The 23506-nt window shown below is 47.2% G+C and overlaps 11 protein-coding genes and 1 non-coding gene across 12 annotated transcripts; 4 read left to right on the top strand and 8 right to left on the bottom strand. All coding sequences in view use genetic code 12, as the record gives it.

The window, feature by feature from the left end:
• Positions 1–783: 783 nt before the first annotated feature.
• Positions 784–2721, top strand: PHM5 (endopolyphosphatase; the record flags this gene model as incomplete). Its single annotated transcript, XM_025483208.1, has 1 exon — positions 784–2721. One exon carries the CDS (start codon positions 784–786, stop codon positions 2719–2721), a length of 1938 nt encoding a protein of 645 aa, XP_025337421.1.
• A 39-nt stretch (positions 2722–2760) lies between these two features.
• ARO80 (Aro80p) lies at positions 2761–5187 on the bottom strand (the record flags this gene model as incomplete). Its single annotated transcript, XM_025483207.1, has 1 exon — positions 2761–5187. One exon carries the CDS (start codon positions 5185–5187, stop codon positions 2761–2763), a length of 2427 nt encoding a protein of 808 aa, XP_025337420.1.
• Positions 5188–6426: 1239 nt separating this feature from the next.
• On the top strand, positions 6427–8253 carry CXQ87_004771 (uncharacterized protein; the record flags this gene model as incomplete). The annotated part of the gene is made up of 1 exon (XM_025483206.1): positions 6427–8253. One exon carries the CDS (start codon positions 6427–6429, stop codon positions 8251–8253), a length of 1827 nt encoding a protein of 608 aa, XP_025337419.1.
• Positions 8254–8474: 221 nt separating this feature from the next.
• On the bottom strand, positions 8475–9632 carry CDC12 (septin; the record flags this gene model as incomplete). Its single annotated transcript, XM_025483205.1, has 1 exon — positions 8475–9632. The coding sequence occupies one exon, from the start codon at positions 9630–9632 to the stop codon at positions 8475–8477; it is 1158 nt and encodes a 385-aa protein (XP_025337418.1).
• A 1012-nt stretch (positions 9633–10644) lies between these two features.
• On the bottom strand, positions 10645–11418 carry BMH1 (14-3-3 family protein; the record flags this gene model as incomplete). The annotated part of the gene is made up of 1 exon (XM_025483204.1): positions 10645–11418. One exon carries the CDS (start codon positions 11416–11418, stop codon positions 10645–10647), a length of 774 nt encoding a protein of 257 aa, XP_025337417.1.
• A 1826-nt stretch (positions 11419–13244) lies between these two features.
• ARX1 (putative hydrolase) lies at positions 13245–14942 on the bottom strand (the record flags this gene model as incomplete). Its single annotated transcript, XM_025483203.1, has 1 exon — positions 13245–14942. The coding sequence occupies one exon, from the start codon at positions 14940–14942 to the stop codon at positions 13245–13247; it is 1698 nt and encodes a 565-aa protein (XP_025337416.1).
• A 593-nt stretch (positions 14943–15535) lies between these two features.
• CXQ87_004767 lies at positions 15536–15617 on the bottom strand. The gene has a single exon. It is a non-coding gene; the product is annotated as a tRNA-Ser (tRNA).
• Positions 15618–16059: 442 nt separating this feature from the next.
• On the bottom strand, positions 16060–17541 carry DCR1 (ribonuclease III; the record flags this gene model as incomplete). The annotated part of the gene is made up of 1 exon (XM_025483202.1): positions 16060–17541. The coding sequence occupies one exon, from the start codon at positions 17539–17541 to the stop codon at positions 16060–16062; it is 1482 nt and encodes a 493-aa protein (XP_025337415.1).
• A 514-nt stretch (positions 17542–18055) lies between these two features.
• Positions 18056–18826, top strand: CXQ87_004765 (mitochondrial 54S ribosomal protein uL10m; the record flags this gene model as incomplete). The annotated part of the gene is made up of 1 exon (XM_025483201.1): positions 18056–18826. The coding sequence occupies one exon, from the start codon at positions 18056–18058 to the stop codon at positions 18824–18826; it is 771 nt and encodes a 256-aa protein (XP_025337414.1).
• A 491-nt stretch (positions 18827–19317) lies between these two features.
• Positions 19318–20217, top strand: CXQ87_004764 (tRNA (guanine46-N7)-methyltransferase; the record flags this gene model as incomplete). The annotated part of the gene is made up of 1 exon (XM_025483200.1): positions 19318–20217. One exon carries the CDS (start codon positions 19318–19320, stop codon positions 20215–20217), a length of 900 nt encoding a protein of 299 aa, XP_025337413.1.
• A 133-nt stretch (positions 20218–20350) lies between these two features.
• On the bottom strand, positions 20351–21274 carry CXQ87_004763 (uncharacterized protein; the record flags this gene model as incomplete). The annotated part of the gene is made up of 1 exon (XM_025483199.1): positions 20351–21274. The coding sequence occupies one exon, from the start codon at positions 21272–21274 to the stop codon at positions 20351–20353; it is 924 nt and encodes a 307-aa protein (XP_025337412.1).
• Positions 21275–22265: 991 nt separating this feature from the next.
• CXQ87_004762 (uncharacterized protein) lies at positions 22266–23447 on the bottom strand (the record flags this gene model as incomplete). Its single annotated transcript, XM_025483198.1, has 1 exon — positions 22266–23447. The coding sequence occupies one exon, from the start codon at positions 23445–23447 to the stop codon at positions 22266–22268; it is 1182 nt and encodes a 393-aa protein (XP_025337411.1).
• Positions 23448–23506: the final 59 nt, after the last annotated feature.

Here is a 23506-nt window from a genome sequence, read left to right as displayed (position 1 = left end):
ACGAATTAGAGGGAAAAGTTAGAAATGGGGGTATCCGGCTGAAAGTGGTGGGATAGAAGGATTTGCGGCTCACCATGTATCGCTAACGGTCGCAAGACGTAAGTGACGGCATTACAGTATTCAATTGGCTTCATAACACCCATATTTTATGAAACAGCCAGAGCATAGCTGTTACATCACGGAAAGCTTTTTCCAGATCATGGCTCAAGCGATCCATTGTTGAAATGACGTCATAGCATCTAGTAGTGAGTTGAGTCCACGAGAAAACAACAATTGATGTTTGCAGCTTAAAGCGGAGTCAACTAAACACTTCGAAAATCAAAGGCTTCTGGACAATATTGGATCACCCCTATAATAGACGATTGTCCGGGCTTGATTTGCACTGTGCTTCCAGTATTATGGTGCACCTGATTTAAATAGGGTCTAGACGACTTTTATATTTGCCCTCACTTCTACGGTAATTTTTTCATCATTAGTGCTTATTACTACTACTTCTCGACTTCCCTGATCATGTCATGACATTCTGGTATCTATTCTTGGCAAAAAGTCAATTCACCGTGGTGGTCTCCGAGTTTGAAACTAGCAAGCACAATTTGCAGCCAAAATTTGAAAGAAACAAAACTTCATCTTGTGACTCAAAAACCTACTTCCAAATGACACCCTGAAAGCCAAAAACCGGCAATGCCGAAAGGATAAACAGTTTCATCGGCACGTGACCGTCGTTGTAATGAATTTCGGTTGCAACTTGACCTCATCCCATTCCACCCACACAGGTTAATCGCTATGGTTTCGCTTCAAAATGAAAGGAAACCTTTGAGATGGTCCCTAGCGGCGCTTTTGATCTTTGTGGGAGCATTCGCTACCCTACTTTTTTCCAATGAGCTGTGGCTATTTTTGTTGCTGCGTTCTCGTCCGTCACCACTAGAATACACCCAATTGAAGCTTTCTGAAGAAGACAAAGATGAATTGGCAAGACTCGGATTGACGCCAAAAGACCCCGTGGAGGTGAAAAATCCTCTCACCGGAGAGAAGAGAACAATGCATGGAAGATTCCTCCATGTTACCGACTTCCATCCCGACCCTTACTACAAGCCTGGTCTGTCAATTGACAAAATGTGCCATGGCGGTAAAGGTGACGCTAGCAAATACGGTGATGCTATTCTTGGCTGTGATTCTCCTTTAGATTTGGTCCTCGACACCATAGACTGGATTGAGGACAACTTGAAGGACAAGATTGACTTCATCGTGTGGACTGGTGACAATGTTCGTCACGACAACGATAGAGACTATCCTAGATTCGAGAAAGACATTTTTGATTCAAATGAGAAGATTTCAAAAATCATGCATGAGAAGTTCGACATCTTGCCTATTCCCTCTCTCGGAAACAACGATGTCTACCCCCACAATTTGTTCGCTGAGGGCCCCACCCTCCAAACAAGAGAATTTTACAAGATCTGGAGACCATTTGTTCCTCCTCCCCAGCTTCATCTATTCAACAAGGGCGCCTACTTCTTTCAGGAGGTCATTCCTGGTCAGTTGGCTGTCCTTTCCATCAACACTCTTTACTTGTATAAATCAAATCCACTCGTGGACAGCTGTGACAAAAAGAAGGATCCAGGTTACAAGATCTTCAAGTGGTTGGGCTTTGTCTTGAAAGAGATGCGGAGAAGAGGAATGAAGGTTTGGCTCACTGGCCACGTTCCTCCTACACCCAAAAACTACGACATCTCATGTCTTCGTAAATACATCATGTGGACTCATGAGTACAGAGATGTGATCATTGGGGGCTTGTACGGTCACATGAACATTGATCACTGGGTCCCATTGGATGCTAAGATGGCCTATGATTCCTTCGATTCAAAATTCAAAACTTTGATGAGACAGAGCGAGTTCAACACATTCGAAGACGATGAAGAGGATGGAATCACCCTCGAGAAGGTTTACGACGCACTCAATTCTTCTATTCCTCACGACTCAGTCGAGGAAGCACCAGCTTTCGTTGACTTTGCAAGAGATATTCACGTGGAGGCAGGTGTACCAAAAAATAAGGTCAATTATATGAACACCGTCAGGGAAACGATGTATGCGGACATCAAGCGTGCTAAGAAATGTGGTAAGCTTTCTGAAAGATACGCTGTCGCACATGTCACTGCTAGTGTTGTACCAACATTCAACCCGGGATTGAGAGTCTGGGAGTACAATATCACGGACTTGCATAATGTGAAGGCCAATGATTTCGGGTCTTGGGATTCATTCTTCACTCAAATTGACGTTTTGCTCGAGAAGGATGATGGTGCCGACTATCACGACCAATTCGCAACTTTTAGTGATAAGGTTGATGCATTCAAAAAGGACAAGACCATACCGCCAAAGATGCCAAAGAATTTGCCGTTAGGTCCCGCTTATGACAAACAGCTTTTCACGCCTGAGCGTTATGTCCAATACTACCTCGACTTGAAGGGAATTAATGAAGGGAAGAAGAAGTTTGAGTATGAATTTGAATACTCTACCGACAAGTATGACATGAAAGACCTTACCGTCAGTGAATGGCTTGATCTCGGAAGAAGACTAGGTGCTCCAGTGAAACAGGACAGCAAAGAAGTTACTGGAATAGAGTCAAAAAAGAAGGACAAGAAGTTAGAGGTGCTCTGGAAGCAGTTTCTCAAGCACACTTTCGTTGACTCAAACTACGAGAACCTTGACTACGGTATTACTGGTTGATATGTCATTCCACTATACTTAAGTAGTAAGATTATGCAGTTATGAATTAGCAAAATTAAGCCCGTCATTGAAATCGAAGTGCTGGTCCTCCAACTGTTTGTCAATAAGCTCGGTCCAAGGACCAACGAAATCAAGGCCAACATCTCTATTGTTCATCATCCATTCCACAAGTTCACTGTCGCCCAAGAAGTTGAGACCACTACTGCTTGGTTGTGTTGTTGGAGCAGGCTCGTTGCCTAGTGGAACACCTCCTTGCGGTGGATCAGTAATCGCCGATACAAGAGCGGCATTTTGTGGGTAGCTTTGCTCCTGGTAAGCATTGGAATGTTCAGGGGGTTGAACCTCCTCCTTGGCTTCATTCGATTGATCTTGTGTAGCAAGGTCTGGGTCTTCCTCGGTCGCCAGTTGCTTCAACTTGGTCCTCATTTCTGAACATAAGTACATTAAAACATTCGAGTATCTCGTGCAAAGATGAAGCTCGTCTGGTGAGCAGTCTCGCAACGTAATGGCCGCTTTCTGGATGCTATGAACAATGGTGTGCACCGATATTAATGAAAGCGAAAGGATGGTTGCATCGAGATTCTCACTGCTCGTTCCGGTCTCTTCGTCTTTTGAGGAAGACTTGTGAGCTGTGATAGAGAGGTAACATTTCACAATAAAAGCCACAGCACGAACAAGCCTAGTCACCCAACGAACTGGCATGAATCGAAGCATCTTAATCTTGTGAACCCTGTGAATCATCAGGAGAATCTCATTGGCGGCGGTGAAAGCCTGGTCAATATACTTGGCGCTTCGAGAAATCTCATCCAACTTCAAGTTGACCTTGCCGCCCGATGGAGAGGAGTTTTTGGGCGTCGGACTGAGCGCCAAGGAGAAAACGTATAACCTTGCATAGTTGTACTCAAAAACGAAAGATTCTGCCTGAATGTATGCAGCTAGTTTGCTGGCGGTGGCATCGTCACACGAGCTTGGATCGTCAATGTTGTATTGTCGAAGCCATTTGCTTGATGGTGGCTGCATCAAATGTCTGTATTTCCTCGCCCAATTATTGATCATAGGGCTGATTATGTTAAGCACCGCGAGATTCTGACGCTGAGAGAGAGACCCAAGTGGTGCTTTGTAACCATACAAAGATTCGTGACTCAAAGCCATGATTTGTAGTAACTCGATATGGGCCTTCTGTGGCTCAGTGAATGATAAGAAGTTCTCGGCAGTGATTTTCTTCTGCTCGTTTTCGGTCATGTTGAGAACCTTGTACTCGTTGTCCTCTCTCAATTCCATATCGGCTTCTGAGATAGTTCCATGGTCGAGCTCGACATCGGCGAGAGAAGCACTTAACATACTTCTTCGACTCATGTTCATCACACTGTTCATTTCAGCTACGTGTGTAGCCAAAAAGGTTTTTGAACTCACTTCCATGAAACCAGTATCTTGTGCCAAACGGACAGCAGAGCCAATGAGCATCCACGCCATCCTATACGATCTACGTATAGCACCAAGACCAGCTGGCTCATCTGAAGTGGCAGCAGCAACCGAGGAAGCATATGAGAGCGGATTCGAAGACATTGCTGTATCACACGGGTCGTCTGCACGGTTAGCGTAATCCGACCATCTCCAGTGAATAGCACGAGGGTTCCATTCAGTGAAAAGTAAGAATGCAAACACTGTTCCGATGGACCTCGTAGAAGCCTCAGCCCAAACGGTTTGTGAAATAAGCCTTTGGACGTAAAGCCATAACCTGTCATGAACGTCAATGTTTTTAGGTGTTCCGTCAGCTGTGGTGCTATTCAACGTATGGTAACGAGATGAAATCGTGAGGACAGCACAAAGGAGAATAGGGTATCCCGCTAGAACTGAGGGCAGATGCAAAAATTTGGGTATGTGAGGGTAGAAAGGATGCATGGTTGTGAAGAACATTTTGATCAAGTATTCTGCTTCGGATGCCGTGAGGATCCCATCTTCACCGATATAAACGATAGCGTTCAAGTCCAGCGTTCCTCGTGGACGCACATCCGCTTCAGACTCTGCCGGTGGCATGGTGAGACGCTGTGACTGATCTTCAGGCCGGCTGAGATACGATGGCCATTGAGCAGCACCCATGTTGACTGAAGCAGAGGGTGGATTCGAGCTTGAGCCAGAGTTAGAGCTGGAGGTGTTGGCGTTTGTAGAACGGGGAGCAGGACCAGAGTTGCTGTTCCTGTGGCTTGGTGTATCTGATGTCATAGATGACTTTCGAGAGTAGGGCACCAGAGGCAGGTGGATAGGGAAGTTTGGATGGACTTGCGGCAGCCCCGATAAAGTCAGAGTTTGCGCTTGGCCTGGAACCTGAGACCTTTCGCTCAGCACTGGAAACTGAGACGTTTCTTGGAGGTGGTTATACATGCTCCTGCCATCGATCTTGTCCCGCTCGTCAGCCGACGCTATCTTGCCGGCAGCATTCGCCAAAAATACAAGGGCACCCTCCATGGTACTGAAATGCTTTGGGTTGGCCCGATTCTGGTTTTTGCTAGCCGTTTGAGATGCCGAACCTTGAGCGGCTATTCCCGGAGTTCCTGGGGAGGACAGCGACAGCTTCGGTGAATTAGGGCCTCCAGCGGCGGCATGATTTGATGCTTGGCCCAGTCCCATCCGCAACCTTTCCACCGTTCGTTTCTTCGAATCAACAAATACACAGTCTCGGCGTTCCCGCTCACACCGGGCACATTTCCTGTTGGGCAGCAGTAGATCACCCAAATCACACTTGACTTTCCTCACCCGGCAGTTGAGGCAAGCCACGTATGTTCTTTTGAACTTCTTTGGTGCTGGCCCTGCTTCGGAGCCACTGACTGCAGACATGCTCTTGAATATGAGGACGGGTCAAATGCGGGAGAAGTTTGGATTAGCTTTGGGGCATTAAGTTGTAGAGGTTGATGCAGGAGTGGTGAAATTTGCCGAGACCCCACACAAGCACTTTCGGAGCACAATGAGTAGAGTGAGGATGGAGGAGGGATGAATAAGATAGCTTTGGGAGGGTTTTTCGAGATTTTGTCGTTTTCATGGAATCTGAGCGATCAGGACGTTAGGTTGCTCAGAGATTTTGTGATACTGTAGCATAGTGAGAGATTATGGAGGTGCCGTTCATTCCATTTTTGAACGTTGCAATTTGTGAACTTTGCAATTTCTGAACGTTGAAAAGATCCTATAAGAACGGAGAGAAATTTTTAACCTCGATGTTCATTGGCTGGAGGAAGATCAATTGCTGAATCTACGCAGTAGTTCTGTGGAACACTCAAGTGAAACGGAATTGTGAGAGGAAGAGAAGAACGAACATCTATTTTGGTAAAAAAATACAAATAGTTCTTCTACGAGCGCATGTGCCCCAGAAACTTCATCTATTTTGTTGCCTTTCTTCAAAAAAGCAGCGGAATAGGTGGGTCCCTGGGAAATCCCCACCATCCTCAATTGGTCACGCATCCAGCTTCGAAACCAATCACTTCTCAAAGCATCGGGTCATTCATCCCTAGATATTTTCGGAAAGTCCTACCAAATAAATCCATCTTTGGTAACTCCACCAGTGCGTAGCGTCTCGGACCTTCCTCGATATGTAGCGAAGCTTATCATCATGCAGGCCGCACGATGGTTGCAAAATGCTCCTGGAGCAGCCCCCTCTGGGTATATAAACCCCCCGAAAAGTCATAATTTTTCCTTCTTCTTCACCACCACAGAATGACAAGAATGAATCAAACACCAGTTTCGCCAGTTGACACCGCTCGCATCCTTGCCATCTTAGATGCCTCGCAGCCAGAGGTTTCACAAAGAGAGCCCAGAGGTGCTGATATCGCAGCATTTCACAATACGGATAAGTTTTCTACCACCAACTCCAAGAAGAAAACATCTCATTTCACCATGGACGCCTTCAACGCCAAGATGAACGCCCTCAATGCCACTTTCAAGCTCAAGTCTTTCAAGTTGAGAAAGATGAACGACAGCTCCCTCAAGTGGAAGCCCTTAGTCGAAACTGACGCTGCCAGCGTCCACCCCATCACCACTTCCCCCATCCAATCCCCCGAGGCCCAGCCTCCAGCAATTGTTGTCCACGCCGTGGATTACAAAACCATCGCTGCTTGCAGCTATGTGCCTCCATGGGCTGCGGACGCTCCAGAGATTCACAACGGCGTCCCTCACTCGGTGAGCCGGAATTCTGGAGCCCCTCGTGTCGCCCAGGAGGTCAAGAGAAGCCCTTCCGAGTTTGTGAAGGAAGCCGCTTATGTCGAATCGAAGCACTCTTCAAACGCTGAAGTTGCAACCGACAAGGCCTCCTCGCATACACCTCGTGAGTATTTCGCTCAACACTTTGACGCTTCGCCAGAGCAGTTCGCTGCACCGGAAGCACCAACGGGCCCTGGAGTTTCCCAATTCAAGGCCCGTTCAAGACTGTCTACTCCTTTTGTTGAAGAGGTCCCCCCACCTCAAGAGCCCAAGGTTCCACTCAACAAGCGCTTTTCACAAGCAGTCTCTCGAATCACGGCTCGCTGGAGCTACCGTCGCAAGCTCCGCAGAGAGCACCGTCAGGAGGACAGAGCCCTCAAGGCGGTTCAGAACGAGACGAAGCACAAGATCAAGATGGAAAAGCGCAAGCTCAAGCTCATCGAAAAGGAGAAGCAGTTGGACCGCTTGAGGTCGCAATACAAGGCTGCTGTGCACCAAAAGAACCAGCAAGTCCAGAAGCACAAGCAGGCTGCCTACCAGAGAAAGCTTGACGCTGAACAGGCTGCACAAAGAAGAAAGCTAGAGAACTTGGAGTACCAGATGCTCCAGGTGAAGGCTAGCAGAAAGGCTGCTGCCGCCTTGAAGGCTCGTCTTTCTGCAAACCACAAGCACTCTAGCTCGAAGCAGCCTACCCCCAAGGTCTCTCCCCAGACCTCATCCAAGCTTTCCCCCAAGTCGAGTGTTTTCACTTACAAGGAAAGCGTGTCTTCTTCCAAGACATCTGTTGATGGCCATGCTGCGAGACTTTCACAAACTCCCCCAAAGTCCAGCAAGGCTCAGACCCCAGCAGCTCCACACCAACACCTTCCCCTTTTGTTGGTGAACGTTTGCATCAACGAGAAGATTGAGGACAATCCTTGGAACCATGGTGTTGGTGCCGAAGTACGCAGCATGCTTGGAAAGGAGAGACCAGTCCTCAACATTGTTTCGAAGCCCAAGGCTCCCCAGCCGGCTCCACAAAACAAGACCAAGACCCTTACTCTTTCAGTTCAAAAGTTGAAGAGTCCCTTCTTGAAGAAGGCCAGTCTTGTTGTTGACGAGGCTCCTCAAATTACCAAGGAGTCCCTCAAGGAGTCTCCCAAGAAGTCTCCCCAGGCTTCAGCCAAGTCTTCTCTTAAGCCTACTTCCCCCAAGGCTGTCAGGAAGAAGACCCCCTTCTGGTTCACTGAGGAGTACAAGAAGAAGCGTCAAGAGATTGCAAAGAGAGATGAGCCCCCTCGGTTTGCGCCCTCTCAAGCAGAAATTGACAACGCCATCTTGAGCTTCGCTCGTTCCAGACGGTGAACCTTCAACACCACCTACTATTACAAAAAAAAAAAAAAAAAAAAAAACAGAAAAACAGAAAAAGAAGAAAAAAAAAAAAGAAACAGAAAATGACAAAAATAAGAAAAAAATAAATATAATTCAAAAAGCCCGCATCGTAGCAAGTTACCCACCAGCCCTACACTGTGTTCCATTGATATTCATTCTCAATTTGATGTGTCCCATCGTCATAGCAGCCAAACCTATTTCTTCAGCAATTGCAACTTCTTCACCAGATCCTCTAATCCCTTCAACTTCGCCTGCATCTCCTCCAAATCCTGGTTCAACCTGTTTCTCTCCGTGACAATGTTCGTCTCCCACTGTCTGAATCTCTGCTCCTCGGCCTTCACCTGCTCGGTAAAGAACTTCTTCAAAGCGTCTTCCTCCTCCTTGAACTTAGGGTTATGCAAACGACGGGGCTTCTGTCTCGACGAGGTACCGTTCTCGCCCTTGTTCTCCTCGTTCATGTTGCTCAACTTCAACGAGCGGAAAGTCTCAAAGTGGATCTCCTGCGTCGACAAGACCAAGTCCAACATGTTGGTTCTCAACAACAACGAGCGCAACTTTTTGAAATCGCAGTGCTTGTCGTTCTCCACCTCCACAACACCCCATGGGTACTTTCTTCCTCTGACGAAGTTGCCAGGGCTGACCTCGACCTCCTCCTCGGAGCCGATTATGGCAAAAGGCATGGCCTCGATAAGCTGCTTCGAGTGCTCGGCGCTGGCTGGGTCGTCCACATCCATTGGAGGGGTGTATATGTTGATATCCTGGGCCTCAATGACGTCTCTTATTCTGGTCTTGAAGGTCTCCAACTCGGCAGGCGCCAACGTGTCGGCCTTAGCGATCACAGGGATCAAGTTGACTCGCGTCGACAAACGCTTCATGATCTCAATGTCCAAGGGTTTCAACGAGTGGCCGGTGGGGCGGATGAAGTACAAACAGGCGTGAACACGCAAGTCCTTCTTTTCATGACGGTGAGGCTGCTTCTCCTGCTTGACGTACGCCTCGTGCTGGTCATCAATGAAGTCAATAATTGGAGTCCACAGGTCCAAGTTGTTGACGTTGTTACCAAAGCCTGGGGTATCGATGATGTTCAAGCGGATCTTGAAGTTTTTCTCCTCCAAAATGGCACGCACAATAGAAATGTCCACTGTCTGGTGAGCGCTGGTAAATTTGTTGTGTCTTTCGTTAGGGTCGTCGTGGTCTTTCAAGGCTGTCTGGAAAAGGGTGTTGACGAAAGTGGTCTTTCCCAAACCGCTTTCACCAGCCACCATGAGCGTGAAAGTGGCGCCCTGGTTCAGCACGATCTTGTACCTCTGGTCGGGCAAATTGGAGATTCCCACGGGCTCGGCAACAGGCATTTTGTATTGGCGTTGTTTGTTTGAGTTTTTGACAACACTGTTTTTCCACTTTTCGTTGATGCACTCCCACGCGTCGCCTATACACACCAGGAACCTCTATCTCTATTTTTATTCAGCCATTGAAGGGGACAGGTGGAAGTGAAATATAATGTGATATGTGTTCCTTGAAACTGAATTTACTGAATATTATGTGATTGTGTTTGAGGAGATTTTCTGTGTTGTGGGTGAACAAACTAGTGGTGCTTCACGCACAAGGATCACGGAAATAGACCTTCCCTTCTGCGGTAGAACTCATATTTTCGTTGCAACCGTTAAGATGGAATCGGTAAATTGAAAGGTCCAGAGTCTTAGTAAAAAAAAAAAAGTTGATGATACCTTCAATTATCTCGATTGTATGTATTGATACATTTTCGCAGCCAAAAACACTGCGCCACGAGAAACGTAATTCAGGGAGTTGACGAAAGTGATTCACAAGGCGTTTCAAAAAGGAAGAACAATTGTAGAATATTCGAGAAATAGTAAGATAGCCGATGAAAAAAAGTTATAAATCGAGATGTTAGAAGAGCAAACCCCATGTTCTGTTGTTTGCATGAACTCTCTGAAATGCCTGTGATATTGTTTGAACTCTCATCAATGTAACGTAGAACATATGGTCAGCTAGGCATACTGAGTACAATCAACAGCTTGTAGCTAAGTACTCACTCTTAGGTCGATTACAGCAATTTCATCACCTCAATGCTACGTTGTCAATCCACCTACTACATTCCTTCTACACTTTGGTTTTTTGCTTCATTTATTATTTTAGCATCGGCTCATATTCACAATCCCCATAATGGCTCATTTCTCAGTCATTCAAGATATCCGCCGGCTCTCAAACTCGTAAAGCACGTGGGGGACGGAGGACAAAGTATAAGTTACAAAGATAGAGAACTGAACAAGAACAGGAAAGGAGAATGGATAAAAAAACTTTGCGGAATTGCGTGGATCTTCATGCCTCGTCAAGACGAGCTCTCTACTCTTCTTCAGCCTTGGTCTCTGCTGGCTGCTGTTCCTGTTCCTCCTGCTGTGCTGGAGCCTCCGACAAGTCGGTCCACAAGGTCAAGTTATCTCTCAACAACTGCATGATCAAGGTGGAGTCCTTGTATGAGTCCTCAGAGAGAGTCTCCAAGTCAGCAACGGCATCGTCGAAAGCCTGCTTGGCCAAATGGCATGCTCTGTCAGGAGAGTTCAAGATCTCGTAGTAGAAGACGGAGAAGTTCAATGCTAAGCCCAATCTGATAGGGTGAGTTGGTGGCAACTCAGTGACAGCAACATCGGAGGCAGACTTGTAAGACTCCAACGACAAGTCAGCAGCCTCCTTTCTCTTCTCGGAGATGGCAAACTCGGCCAAGTAACGGTGGTAGTCACCCTTCATCTTGTAGTAGAAGACCTTGGACTCACCGGTCTGGGCGGAAGAGATCAAGTGGTCGGACAAGACGGACAAGATGTCTTCACAGATCTTGGTCAATTCAGCCTCAATCTTAGAACGGTACTCTCTGATCAAAGAAACCTGCTGCTCGTTGCCCTTAACTTCTTCTTTCTGCTCAATGGAGGAAACAATTCTCCAAGAAGCACGGCGGGCACCGATGACGTTCTTGTAGGCGACGGACAAAAGGTTACGCTCCTCAACGGACAATTCCTGGCCAGAAGAGGCGACAGCCTTCATGTTTTCAACCATCTCCTCGTAGCGCTCGGCTTGTTCAGCCAACTTGGCGAGGTAGACAGAGTCTTCACGGGAGGCGGGCATTTTCAAGGATCAATATTCTAGGAAGGAGTTAGTAACGAGTTTCCGGGCAAACAGCAACGGCAGAAACTGGCAGGGGGAAGCTTGAAGACAAGGGAGCGGGCGTTGTTCAATGAGGACAACTGATAAAACAGAAATTGATTGGTGGGAGGCCGTGGAATGGGAAGGTTGGTAGGTTTGTTGACAATGAAGAAACAGGTCACCAGAAAAAAATCGACGTGAGAGGTGCGGGCGCCGGTCGTGTCTGGGTGGTGCGGTGTCGGGTGTACGGTTTTTTCCCTCCGTCGTGCGCCCTGTTGCGTGAATCGAATCGCACTGTTCCACACTCAGAATGCACCCCGAGCCCCGTCCGGCGAGCAACACGGCGTGGTGCCGCAGAGCCTTGGCGAAGGGGTGTCAGGGTGTACTGTAGCGTAGGCGATTCAACTCGCGGATGTGTAGATCGGGCGGGGGTGAAGTCATTCCTAATACGCCCTGCCTACGCAAGCGCGAACACCGACAACACCGATACTCAGCCAAGATAGGCAACTCGCCGAAACAGCCCATGGAAATTTTCTAGGAAGCGAGATTGCTTCTATGCATCGACCGTTGGGTGTTTCATATAATTCCTCTCGAATTTCTTCCTTGTCGAGCGGACTATTGCAGTCGCTTCACAGACGAACTGTCGTCTTTGCCAGCGACCAATTCCATTTTCCGTTCTCTCTCTCTAAAAGAAAAAAAACCTCTCCTCGTCATTCACCTACTACGCCCGAAATTCCACGGGTCTCTTCTCCTCAATTTCGATCGCGTCCTTACCGCAAGTTCGGTGGCGTTGTTCGCCTCTCAACCTGATTCACAGCAGAAGCGCCAATTCGACATAAAAACACACGATTGGGTATTTTCCAACGGGGATACAACGCTGCTGGACTCGAATTGGCCTGAATCAGGCTGGATCACGAAAATAGACGCCCTTAAACGGTATTCGATTCGTTCCAGGCTGTATCGACCCATTGGGCGACCACGGTCCGACAAATAGGGGCCAATTAGCTGGGGCGGCATTATTTCCCTGCCTGATGGGCTTTCTCCCAGTTTCTGACATTAAAAATCAATACATACTCAAAAGGTGGAATAAAGAAGGGATCTGTTGGTGAGAGTTTGGAGGTGTTTCTTTTTTCCCACGATTTTTTCCTGTCTTTTGTGAAGGAGGGACAGGGAGCAAAGTGAGGCTAAAAATCTAACTTTGATAGGCGGTGGCCCCACAGGCGAGGCGCTCAATTAGGACCACAAAACGACTTTCTTGGGTGCGGCAACCACCGCCTACTTTCCCCGGCAACCAAGGAAACGGCACTTTTTGAGGCTTTTCAAGAAGATAATTTGAAATTCTTTTCTTTTATTTTGAACCAGGGTCCCTGAATGCCTCGAGGCTCCTGACTAGCCCACGCGACATTTTCTGTCGCGACATTATGGCTTGCTGGCTTGGTCAACAACTACACTATTATGCTGGCGTGGCACTGCCAATTGCCTCAAATTAGCGTCTGGGAATGTCGCGGTCGTAGCGGTATTCATGACGAAATCATTAAATCAAAACCAATTTTGATAAGATCTTAATATAGTTGACTGCTGCAGGTAAGCAAATGCCAGAACTGGCTTCATTCACCGGATTCTACCTTAAAACCCTCTATGCTCCCTTGCAGATTTAAATTCGCAGCCATTTTGGCGTACCGCTTAGGCATAGTCTAAAACGCAAGTGCAGCCACTATCGAGCCACCCATATCTAACATTTTCACAACTTCTCTACATTCACTTCCGCCTGCGTCTCTGTTTATGCTCGTTGCTTTCTATAGTACACTCTAGTCCAACTGCATCGTCTCCTCCAAATGCAAAACGTCCTTGTTCAACTCGTATGGCTGAATCTCCTTCACCTTGATACCAAACCGGCTGTCTTGCATCAATTGACTCAAGGCCTCGACAGTAGGCTGGATGGCTCCACCCACCTGGTATTGCGAGTGAACCCACGACGGCGTAAAGGCTCTGTTTCCTCCTGTCAAACGCACAACGTTGTTTTGGGCATTGTTCAACACAATGGTGGTGGATTCTCTGGCGACAGCGTCAGCGTAGGTGCCGAACTTCAAAAGAGACTTCAACTTGATGGCACTGACTCCCAAAGAAGGCAATGGCACTTCCTTGCCGGGCAAAGTCAACTTGGTTGCGTCAATTCCGTGTCTTCCGGTCTTGTTGTCCAGCGTAAGGATCTTCAGCAATGGCACGTTCTTGACTCTCTGCACTGGCTTGCCTCTCACGAGGTATCTGTTTGTCAATTCACTGAGGCCCAATCTGTGGGTCTTCATCTCCTTCTTGATCTCCTCCAACTGTTTGATGGCATTGCCGGACTCGTGGTCAACAGGGAACGAGTCACAGGTGTGGGTCAACTTGAAGGGGTAAACGGAAAACAGCTTGTCGACAGTGTTGAGCAAGTTTCTGGCTGATCTCAACTTCAACTGATGGGTCACAGCAAAGTCACGGATGAAAATGGTCTTCTTGGCCAATTCGTTCTTGAGGTCGTCGGCATCCTCCAAGGTGATAACACCCTTCTCAAGGTCCTTGACAGAAACCATTTTGATGTCAACGTTGTAGACTTCACCAGCCTCAATGACGAACTCGTCAGTAGGAACAGCCAGCGAGGATTGTGTAGTCATAGCAGCCTCCTTTTTGTCGTGAACAATCAACAGAGTGTAGTTGGTGGTCTTCTTCAAAAGTCTCTCCTCCTGATCGCTCTCACCCCACACGGTTCCCTTGAAATCTCTCTCGGCAACAATACCTTCGGCCTGGCCCGCCAAAAATCTTCTCACTCTACGAACCTTGGAGCCTGGCACAACCACACAGCCAAAGTTCTCAGCTATGCTGTCAACAAGCTCTCTGATGTGGGCACCAGTGATAGCAGAAGCGCCGTTCAAGCCTGGAACAGCAGAAAGCTTCTCTGGCGTCAATGCAAGGCCAAGAAGGGCCACGGTGGCCTCAGTGGCGATGTAGGCGGCAACAATAGCGTCGGCCTTAGGTCCCAAAAGCGGACCCTCGGGCTTCAACTGATTGTCGATCATCACACCTGGTGGGAAAATCACAACGGTATGCGACACCAAGGCAGTGTAACCGTCGATATGGGCACCTGTAGAAATAGTCACAGCATCGCCGGCCAGGAAGGTGTAGTGCTGCTGAGAATCAAGCTCTGGCGAGACATTGGAAACGTAGTCGTTGACATCAATGGTAACTGGGTGAGCCAAGCCCTTCTCTCTGGTCTTTTCCAGGTTGTTGTACAGCTGACCAAGCAACTTCTGTGCCATGGAGTCTCCAAGAACACAGAGCTCTTGCAAACTGTATGGTCTTTCGGTCTTTCCCAAGTGGTAGGAGTCGTTGATGAGTTGGATCAAGTACTTGAGGGTGGTCTGGGCAATGTGACCTGCGGTTCTGTACTTGTCCAAGATATTGTCCGAAAGGACATTTCTCTCTTGGAGGAGAATATTGGCGTCGTCTTGGTGAACTGCCAACTGCATCGTAGATATTGCAAAGAAGGTGGTCTTCGATGTGACTTTTTTAGTGCGATGAGATGCCCTATGTTTTTCGCACCCATGGTCCACCTCATAGTGAAGAGAGAGAGAGAGAGAGAGGTACTTATTAGGTAGGAAGGCGAGGAGAAAATGTTTGAATGAATTTTGCTAGAATGGGTTCTGTTAGCGTTTGCTGAAAATCGAAGAATTGGTGCTTGGCTGATTGAACACCGGTAAAGCTAGACGATTGATCGCAAAAGCCATGTGCCCAAAAACTAAAAGAATTTCAAGTAACTGTAGAGATCAAAGTCGAAATAAAGTAAAGTGTTTGAATATGCCAAGAAAATCAATCTCTCACTTGCTGTTGGTAAAGTATCGTGGCATCGATTTCAATTTCGCAGCCATTTTCGTTAGCGTCTTTTCAAGCTACAGCAATCACGGAAGACTTGAAAAATTCTTTTGAAAAATGGTTTTCATAGACCCATTAGATAAATCCAATACAAAAAAAAAAAAAAAAAAAAAAAAAAAAAAAAAAAAAAAAAAAAAAAAACGCAGACGTTCACGTAGAACTATCTGAATTGATAAGAATCAAAAAATAACGACAACTGCAGGACTCGAACCTGCGCGGGCAAAGCCCAAAAGATTTCTAATCTTTCTCCTTAACCACTCGGACAAGTTGCCTTTGTTGAAGATGTCAAGTACTTGATTAATATATATAAGTTAAATATTTCAGGCAAAAAGGAGGTTAAAAAGAGTTTATTTGTTGGAATAGTAACTTGTAAGTTTTAAAAATGCACACAAGAAGTTGGGCGGTGTAGAGAAATCTGTGGAAATTTTGAGGCGACAATTACGTTTTTTTGGTGCATCCAGTTCTTAAGTAGCTTGAACTTGGAACTAGAAACTTTTTTGAACCTGTCGAAAGGGACAAGAAGGCCTAACTATGATGATATGGACATGAGAAATGGGTCATGACTGCTTAACTAGTCTGTAAATACAAACCTTCGTGTCTCACATGTGAATATTGAAGAAAATAATAAGAAGATCGAGATGCCACGAATGCTTAAGAGATCACTTAACCATATAATTCTGTGTTGTTTGTTTTCATGCAATTTAAATTATATACTCAATCCAACCATCTGAGGAATTTATCAAGCTCCTTCTTGTTTTGCAACACCACAGTAGCAGCACGACTCTGGGCGTTCTTCTTGGAGGCATCATATGCCACACTAAGCACACTGCCCTTAACCTTCAACTCTGCTTTGTACCCGTTCTCTGTGGGAGTTATATCATATGTTGGCGTGAGACCAACCTGTTTGCCAACAAATGCATAGACTTCATTTTTTGAAAACTTGTTAGGTTGAATGCTTTCAGATGCAATGAGCGGAAACACATCCAGTTCACTTGACTGAGTCTTGCTGACCATGGATGCTGAGCGATCGGTCTCCGCCCTCTTTCGACTGAACTTCTCGATTAACGCAGTGTTCTGAAGTGCTGCTTTTGCGGCCCGGAGTCCAGCATCACGATGGTTGGGAGCTTCACCTTCTCCTAAAACCTCACCTTCCATGATGCACTGAACTTTGAAGTGGGAATCAACTCCGTTACCATTGTCGACAACGAGATATTGTGGATGCAGAGCGGCGGATCCCACCAAGGCATAGAGCTCAGCCTTAGCATTGCGGTCGACAGGTGCTTGACCTTCGAGCTCCTTGCCCATTTTCCGAAGCATCTTATCCATGAGAGAGGTGAGCCACATCTGAATCTCCAGGAGATCGTAGCCACGCTCCATTGACAAGGCGCCCACGTAGGCTTCAAAAATATCAGCGTAAACTTTCTGCCTTCCGATGCGTAGCTGCTCTTCGTCGATATTGCAGCGCAACAGAAGGTGGAAGTTGTATGCTTGAGAGAACTCAGCCAATGTTTTGTTGCAAACAAGCGTAGATCTCATTTGCGAAAGTTGGCCTTCTTTTGCGTAGGGGAATCTATCGTACAAGATCCTGGTGACCATGGTGTTGAGGACGGAGTCTCCCAAGAACTCGAGTCTCTCGTTATGCTGAGTGATGATCTCCTTATCATCCAAGTAAGTTTTGTTGGCTGACATGGATTTATGCTGGAAAACCCTTGCTCGAAGAGCCAGGCTTTCGATTTTGGGTAGAGGAATGACGCTGTCGAACTCCTTTTCCTTTTCTTCTGAAGCAGGCTTGACTTGTGGTAACTCACCCCTGGGAGCCTTGGAGACTTCCTGTTTCAGGACGTGAACTTTCTCCTGAAGTATCTGATCAAAGATCGGAAGGCCATTTGCTGCGTACTTCGTTTTTAGAGCTGCAGCCATGCGGACTAGGTTGTTTGTCTTGATCTCACCTTTAGTGAAGTCATCCACATTGGGATTTCTAGACAACGAGTCCAATTCAGCGAGCGTAGGAGCTGCCTCCAAAATCTGTTTAATGTTCTTCTGAAGCATCCGCCCGCTATGTTCAAGCATATTTATCGTTGCATACCCAAAGACAGAATCCAGCTTTGAAGCTGGTTGGCTTCTTTTGGCTGGTGGTTCGGCCAGAGCAGCATCGACCAACAGGCCCAAGAAATCCTCTAGGCTTGCTTTTGACATAAATTCCGAAATTGTGGTGTAATTGTGACAATCAACGGAGGAATCGAAGAAAGAGCTGAAGCTTATGGGATGAGCATCGATATGTAGGCGCCAGTATCAATACCCTGCACGAGCCTCCAGGACACATAACTAGCGAAAGAGATTGGAATTAGGATAGAAGGGTCTTCTAGAGATTCTAACAACCTTCGAGTTAAAGAAGAAAAAGATTTAGGTATTTTAATTTGGTAGAACTTTGGTGGATGTTAAATAGAATTCTCGTTCTCGCAGAAGAACAACCGACTAGGTGCATATTTCCCAAGTACTCGTAAAAATTGAAGCTGAGGAAAAACTCCATCTTGACCTCCAAAAAAGCTATTAAATGCCTAAAAACGTCTTTTAAAGCAAAATAATCCATTCTATTCCTCCTCCAACGATCAGTCAAGCACCACTCCACCAGTCGTGCATACACAAAAAAGAGCGAGCTGAAAATCTATCGCTTTTTAACGCTAGTGCCTTGAAAGACTAACATTTGGCTATGAGACTTGCGCCATTTTCCCTTTTAGGGCGCCTTCGCCAGGCTCTTCCCAAAGTTCCAACGCCTACGGTCCTTTCACCCCTTGCATTTAGAAGCTTGTCTTTATCGCCCAGACTTCTTCAGGTCCAACCCAACGACGACTACGACGCTGCTCAACTCAGCAGAAAAACCACCAAGCATCCGCTTTCAAGAAAAACGTTTTTGATCGACTACTACAAGTACTTGAACGACAACAACCAGATCGTGCTCTATTTGCATCACAATAACTTGGTCAAGAATGACACTCTCAAGGTGAGATCCGAGTTGAAGAAGTTGGGTGTTACAATGACATACTTGCGTAACGCTTTGTACAGAGTTTACCTTCGGTCTGCCCACGAGGAAGATCCTGCTTTGCACAAGAACACCTTGAAAAACAAGAACGTCGAACACCCATTGGCTCCTCTCTTGAACGGACCCAGTGCCGTCATCACCATCAAAGACTGTGATCCGCCAACTGTCGAAAAGGTTGTCAAGCTCTTGAAGTCTCAGGACGAAAAGCTTTTCCTTATTGGTGCTAGAATCGAAGGAAACGTTTACAACGTTGCAGACGTGGACCAGTTCAAGCAGTTGCCTACCAAGGAGCAGTTGCAGGGCCAGTTGGCCGGTGTGTTGACCATCTTGGGTGGAGCTGGTCTTGTAAGAACATTGGAGTCTGCTGGTACTCACATGTACTTGACATTGGAGCAGAGGAGAAAGGACCTTGATCCTGAGGAGAAGAAGGACGAGGAGTAATCGCATTGTAAATAGAAAACGCGAAAATCAGAGGAGGTATGGCGTAGATTGGATGTATTTAAGGTTGTCTTGAGTAAGAATATGACAGAGTCCATGAAAGGACAATCAGGCTGAAGAGTATTAGGTTCGTTAGGTATAATTGTTTAGGACATGTGTAAAATTTGGTTACCATAAAGAGTCTGAAGAGACATGAAATGAACTAAGGCTTCGAACGAATTTTTGTCATTCACCGGATTATGTAAAGCCGTGATAGAGAGATTTTCGCAGCCACTTCAAGGTGAGCCAGGTGGCTGGAACACCGTCACATTCAAATTCAACTTATACCAAAAGTAGCCTCAAACTTTAAATGAAATGACCAAAATCATCCAGTTTTATAATTTTTCCTCCTTCCTCCACCCCACCCACTCCTTCATTACTAGTCAAAATGTGGGATGCTCATCAGCGCTGGGTGCCGGAAAGCTGAAAATCTACTACTTCACCAACCCACTGTTATGTCAGCCGAACTCACAGAAAAAGAAAAGAATGCCTTGATACGAGAGCAGCAGGAGGCAGAGTCGAAGAAAAGGGCTTATAGAGAAAGAAAGCAGGAGGCCAGGGACATTGCTAAGAAGAACCAGGTCAAGTTCGAAAACCAGAACCAAGGGCCTGACTACGATGTTGCCGAAATGCCCAGAAAGAGATTCTACAGACAAAGAGCACACTCCAATCCTTTCTCAGACCACAGTTTAGAGTACCCAAGGGACCCTGATTCCATGGACTGGAAGAAGTTGTACCCTCATTACTACGATGAAGAAACACAGAAGATGACCAAGAATGTGGAGATTGCCGATATTGGCTGTGGATACGGTGGGCTCCTTATAACGTTGGCGAGAGAGTTTCCAGAAGTTTTGAGTTTGGGCATGGAGATTAGAGTGCAAGTGACGCAATATGTTGAAGATAGAATCATCGCTTTGAGAGAGAACAACCAGGCCAATAACGAGTACCAGAATTGTGCTGTCTTGAGAGGCAATGCCATGAAATTTATTCCTAATTTCTTTCACAAAGGACAGTTGCTGAAGATGTTCTTCTGCTTTCCCGATCCACACTTTAAGCAGAGAAAGCACAAGGCCAGAATCATCACGAATACGCTTCTCACGGAGTACGCCTATGTGTTGAGAGAAGGAGGCATTGTCTACACAATCACCGATGTCAAGGATTTGCACGAATGGATGGTGAAGCATTTGGAGGAGCATCCAATGTTCGAGAGAAAGACCAAAGAATGGGAAGAACAAGACAAATGTGCACAATTGATGTGGAACCTGACGGAAGAAGGCCAGAAGGTGACGAGAAACCAGGGAGACAAGTACATAGCATGTTTTGAGAGATTGCCTACGCCCGAGGATTGCGACTAAATCGATACCCGTGCTAGTGCATTCGTATACAACAAAAAGCAGCAATTGCATCAAGAAGCTGCAAGCAAATCATAAATAAACGCCAATTGCAAGAGATAGCTGACGAGGGAGCGACCGCTAGGGGCAGGCCACCTTACAACGCAGCGGTCTCGGTGGAAGCGGGCTCTGGGTCCTCGGAGACAACGCCGGATGGAGTACCAGATGGCACCGATGGGAAAGAAGAGCCGGTTGCGTGAGCAGAGGCAGCGGAACCAGCGCCTTCGAGGGGCTTCTCCACGGCAACAGGCTCGGAGCCAGCGCCGGTGTTGTAGGAGGTGTCGTTGCCGGAACCAACGGTGGAGCCGGCGGTTCTGGTGGGGAACTTGGACTGGATGAAGTCGCCGACAGGGCCGGTCTTCTTGGCCAAGGTGTCCAAGTGAGGAGCGACGGACTTGTGGGCCTGGTCGGTCAACTCGGAGGACTTCTGTCTGACGATCTTGGAGTAGTGGGCAACGGCAGCGTCAATCTCGTCCTTGTTCTGGACGTACAAGAAAGGCACGGTGAAGGCCAAGACAACGGAGACGATGGCAAGGGTGTACAAGGACAAGTAGGAGGTGACGAAGTACAAGACGTACGACACACCGGCAGCCTTCAAGGTCAACTCAATGTCCTGGGCGTAGACAATACGCTGAACCTTGGACTCGGCGCAAGTAGCAAATCTGCCAATGGCAGGCAAGATGGAGTCATTGACAAATTTGGAGTAGGATGGAGCGTGGGCGGTGTACTTGGTGACAAAGCCCTGTCCAGTGACCAATTTGCCCACGTACTCAGCGGCAGCAGAGACCAAGAGGCCAAGGTAAGCAGCGTAAAAGATGTAGTTGATAAAGTTGACCTTGAGGAGCACAAGGCCGAGCAAGAGGCCACCAAACACCTTTCCTGTGGCGACAGGGTCCTTCCAGGTAAGCAAGCTGCAAAGGCTGGAGGAGGAAGGATTGGCCGTGGTCTGGTGGGAGACAGGGGTGGTCTGGGAGGCGTCGGAGGCGCCGTTGAAGTCAAGAGACTCTTGTGGAGAAGACATTGGAAAGAAAAGGGTGGTAGTGAAGGGAGAGAAAATCGCACCGAGGAAAATCAGGAGCAAGCGGGTGCGGCATCACCAAGTATGAGCGAGGTGGCATCCTTGTGCATTGGGTGGCGGGGCAAAAAAAGAGGATTTTATGTTGTTGGAAGGCAAATGGGGTTGAAAATTGTGGAATTTGTATTTTTCACGAAAATCGGCCTCGTTGGCGTGGCCAATGGCCAGTGCTGTTTGGATGAGTAGGCTGATGGTGTCACAAGACAGTGTTGCTCGCCACGCCGACACAGCGGTTATCTGTTTGCTTGCTGAACGGGAGGCAGCGAAGGAGTAGTCAGGCACGAGCGAAGGAATTGGGAGAAAGGCGGGGAATATCGAGATTTGGGGATTTTGAATCATTTTGGTTTTTGATGGCACTTTTTCAGGTGGTTCTTGTTATGCGGTGTGTATGGCGGTTATGGGCCGCAGGGCATCGAATAGGGATTAGTGGAGATGGCATAACTCCTTCGAGGCTTTTGGGAATCTAGTGGATCCACAAATAACAGATGGAAACCGAGAAGGATCAGATCTAAAACGATTCATGAAGTTAATCACCAGCATGTCTCTTTTGTGGCTTCGAAAAATTTTTCACTCCCTGGGTCTGAAACACTGGGGCTGCGAAATGGTTGCAAAATGGTGGCGCCAAGCTGCGCATCCGCATGGTCTCGCCAAACCATCGCAAAGCCTTGAAACCTAAAATGCTTCTGTGGAGTCTCCTGCTTTGATGATCTGTTCTTTTCTGCCATGGAGGCGCCACAGCTATTTTTGCTGTGACCACTTGCCCGATCCGGGTGGAGCCACCGCTAACAATGCTGCCGGGCATCGGAGACAATGGCACAGCATACTGGTACGATGAATCAGGGATTTTGCCATCAAAATAATGGGCCAACCAGGGGTGCCGTTTTGCAGAATCAAATGAAAACGTTATTCAATTAAAAACGTTACTCAATTAAAAACGTTATTTCAAATCACACGGTGCTTCCCCGTCACTCTGATTAGCCTTTCGCTTACAGCCATCGTTACTGTCAACTTCCATTGACAAACATCGCTCAGTGGCTAGCACGGCAGCTCCGTACTCTCTCTCGATCTCGCTCCACAGCGCTCCACTAAATCCTATAGCCATCTGTTCGTACCATTCAGCCGAGGATAAAACTAGACTGGACGTAACGAGCCGGACGAATTGGTCAACTTCAGCCTTGTCAATTGGCCCACTATTGCAAAATCCAGCCAAAGCGCTCACCTGCTGACGTAGCCGGGTCAATCTTTGAATAAAAAGCCCGGAGTTTTGTGCCTGCCAGCGGCATTTTTCAATGTACTGTTCGTAGCAGTAATCGTACTTGTGGCCTCCAAGAAAGTCCAGCCACCAATGGGCGTACCGTAGCTGGTCTTCACAAAAATTTACCACCACGTAGAGCTGTTCCAGAATGGACGTCTCGAGACGTTGCAAATCTGACAAAGGGCCTTGGCGGTTGACAGCTGGTTTGCCTGGATTTGGAGCTTCTTTGAGTCGTTGAAGACGTCCAATTGCCAGCTTCACTTCAGCCCTTCTGGACCCTTTTCGTTGAATTTTTGGCGATTCCTTTCCCGCCTTGGTCGTGGTTATCCGTACATCGCATGCACTGTTCAACGGAACGTTCCAGGGATCGACTTGCCTGAGCTCTTCACTTTTTGGCCTTGGCGGATTCACCATCCGAGAAAATTTCACCATGGCTAGACCGGCCTCATAATTTTCAGTTTCCTGACTCTTGCCTGGTCGACCAGCACCCTTGGCCAATGCAAAAATACCTTGACCGAAATTCTCAATCACCATAGCGAAAACCTGTTCAAGCTGTGTGATTTCATGATCCAGCGCCTTGATCACCTCTGAGATTCTTCGAACTGCGTTGTGGATATCTTCGTTACTGAGTACCACTCGATTGAGTACCTCACAGACTTGAAGCCTGGGATCATCTTGACGATTCGCCACTTCAAATAAAAACAGACTCAACTTTTTGATATAAATAGACACATCATAGGGTAGCTTGGGGTAGTTTGTCGGGGAATCCTTGGGTAAAGTCACCTCTTGTGCGGCCCTCTCAAGGTACTTCACACTCTTAGCCTGACTGACACAAAAGTCATTACAAAGTTCTCGGAAATTCATATTGATAGATAAAAGAAGTGGTTTTGTATATTTTTTCCTCACTTCCCCTGCAATGCCAT

The sequence above is a fragment of the Candidozyma duobushaemuli genome, assembly GCF_002926085.2.
Source record: "Candidozyma duobushaemuli strain B09383 chromosome Unknown F_B09383, whole genome shotgun sequence".
Lineage (NCBI taxonomy): Eukaryota > Fungi > Ascomycota > Pichiomycetes > Serinales > Metschnikowiaceae > Candidozyma > Candidozyma duobushaemuli.
Note: the sequence above shows the minus strand (reverse complement) of the source record. Positions and strands in the feature narration are given on the sequence as shown.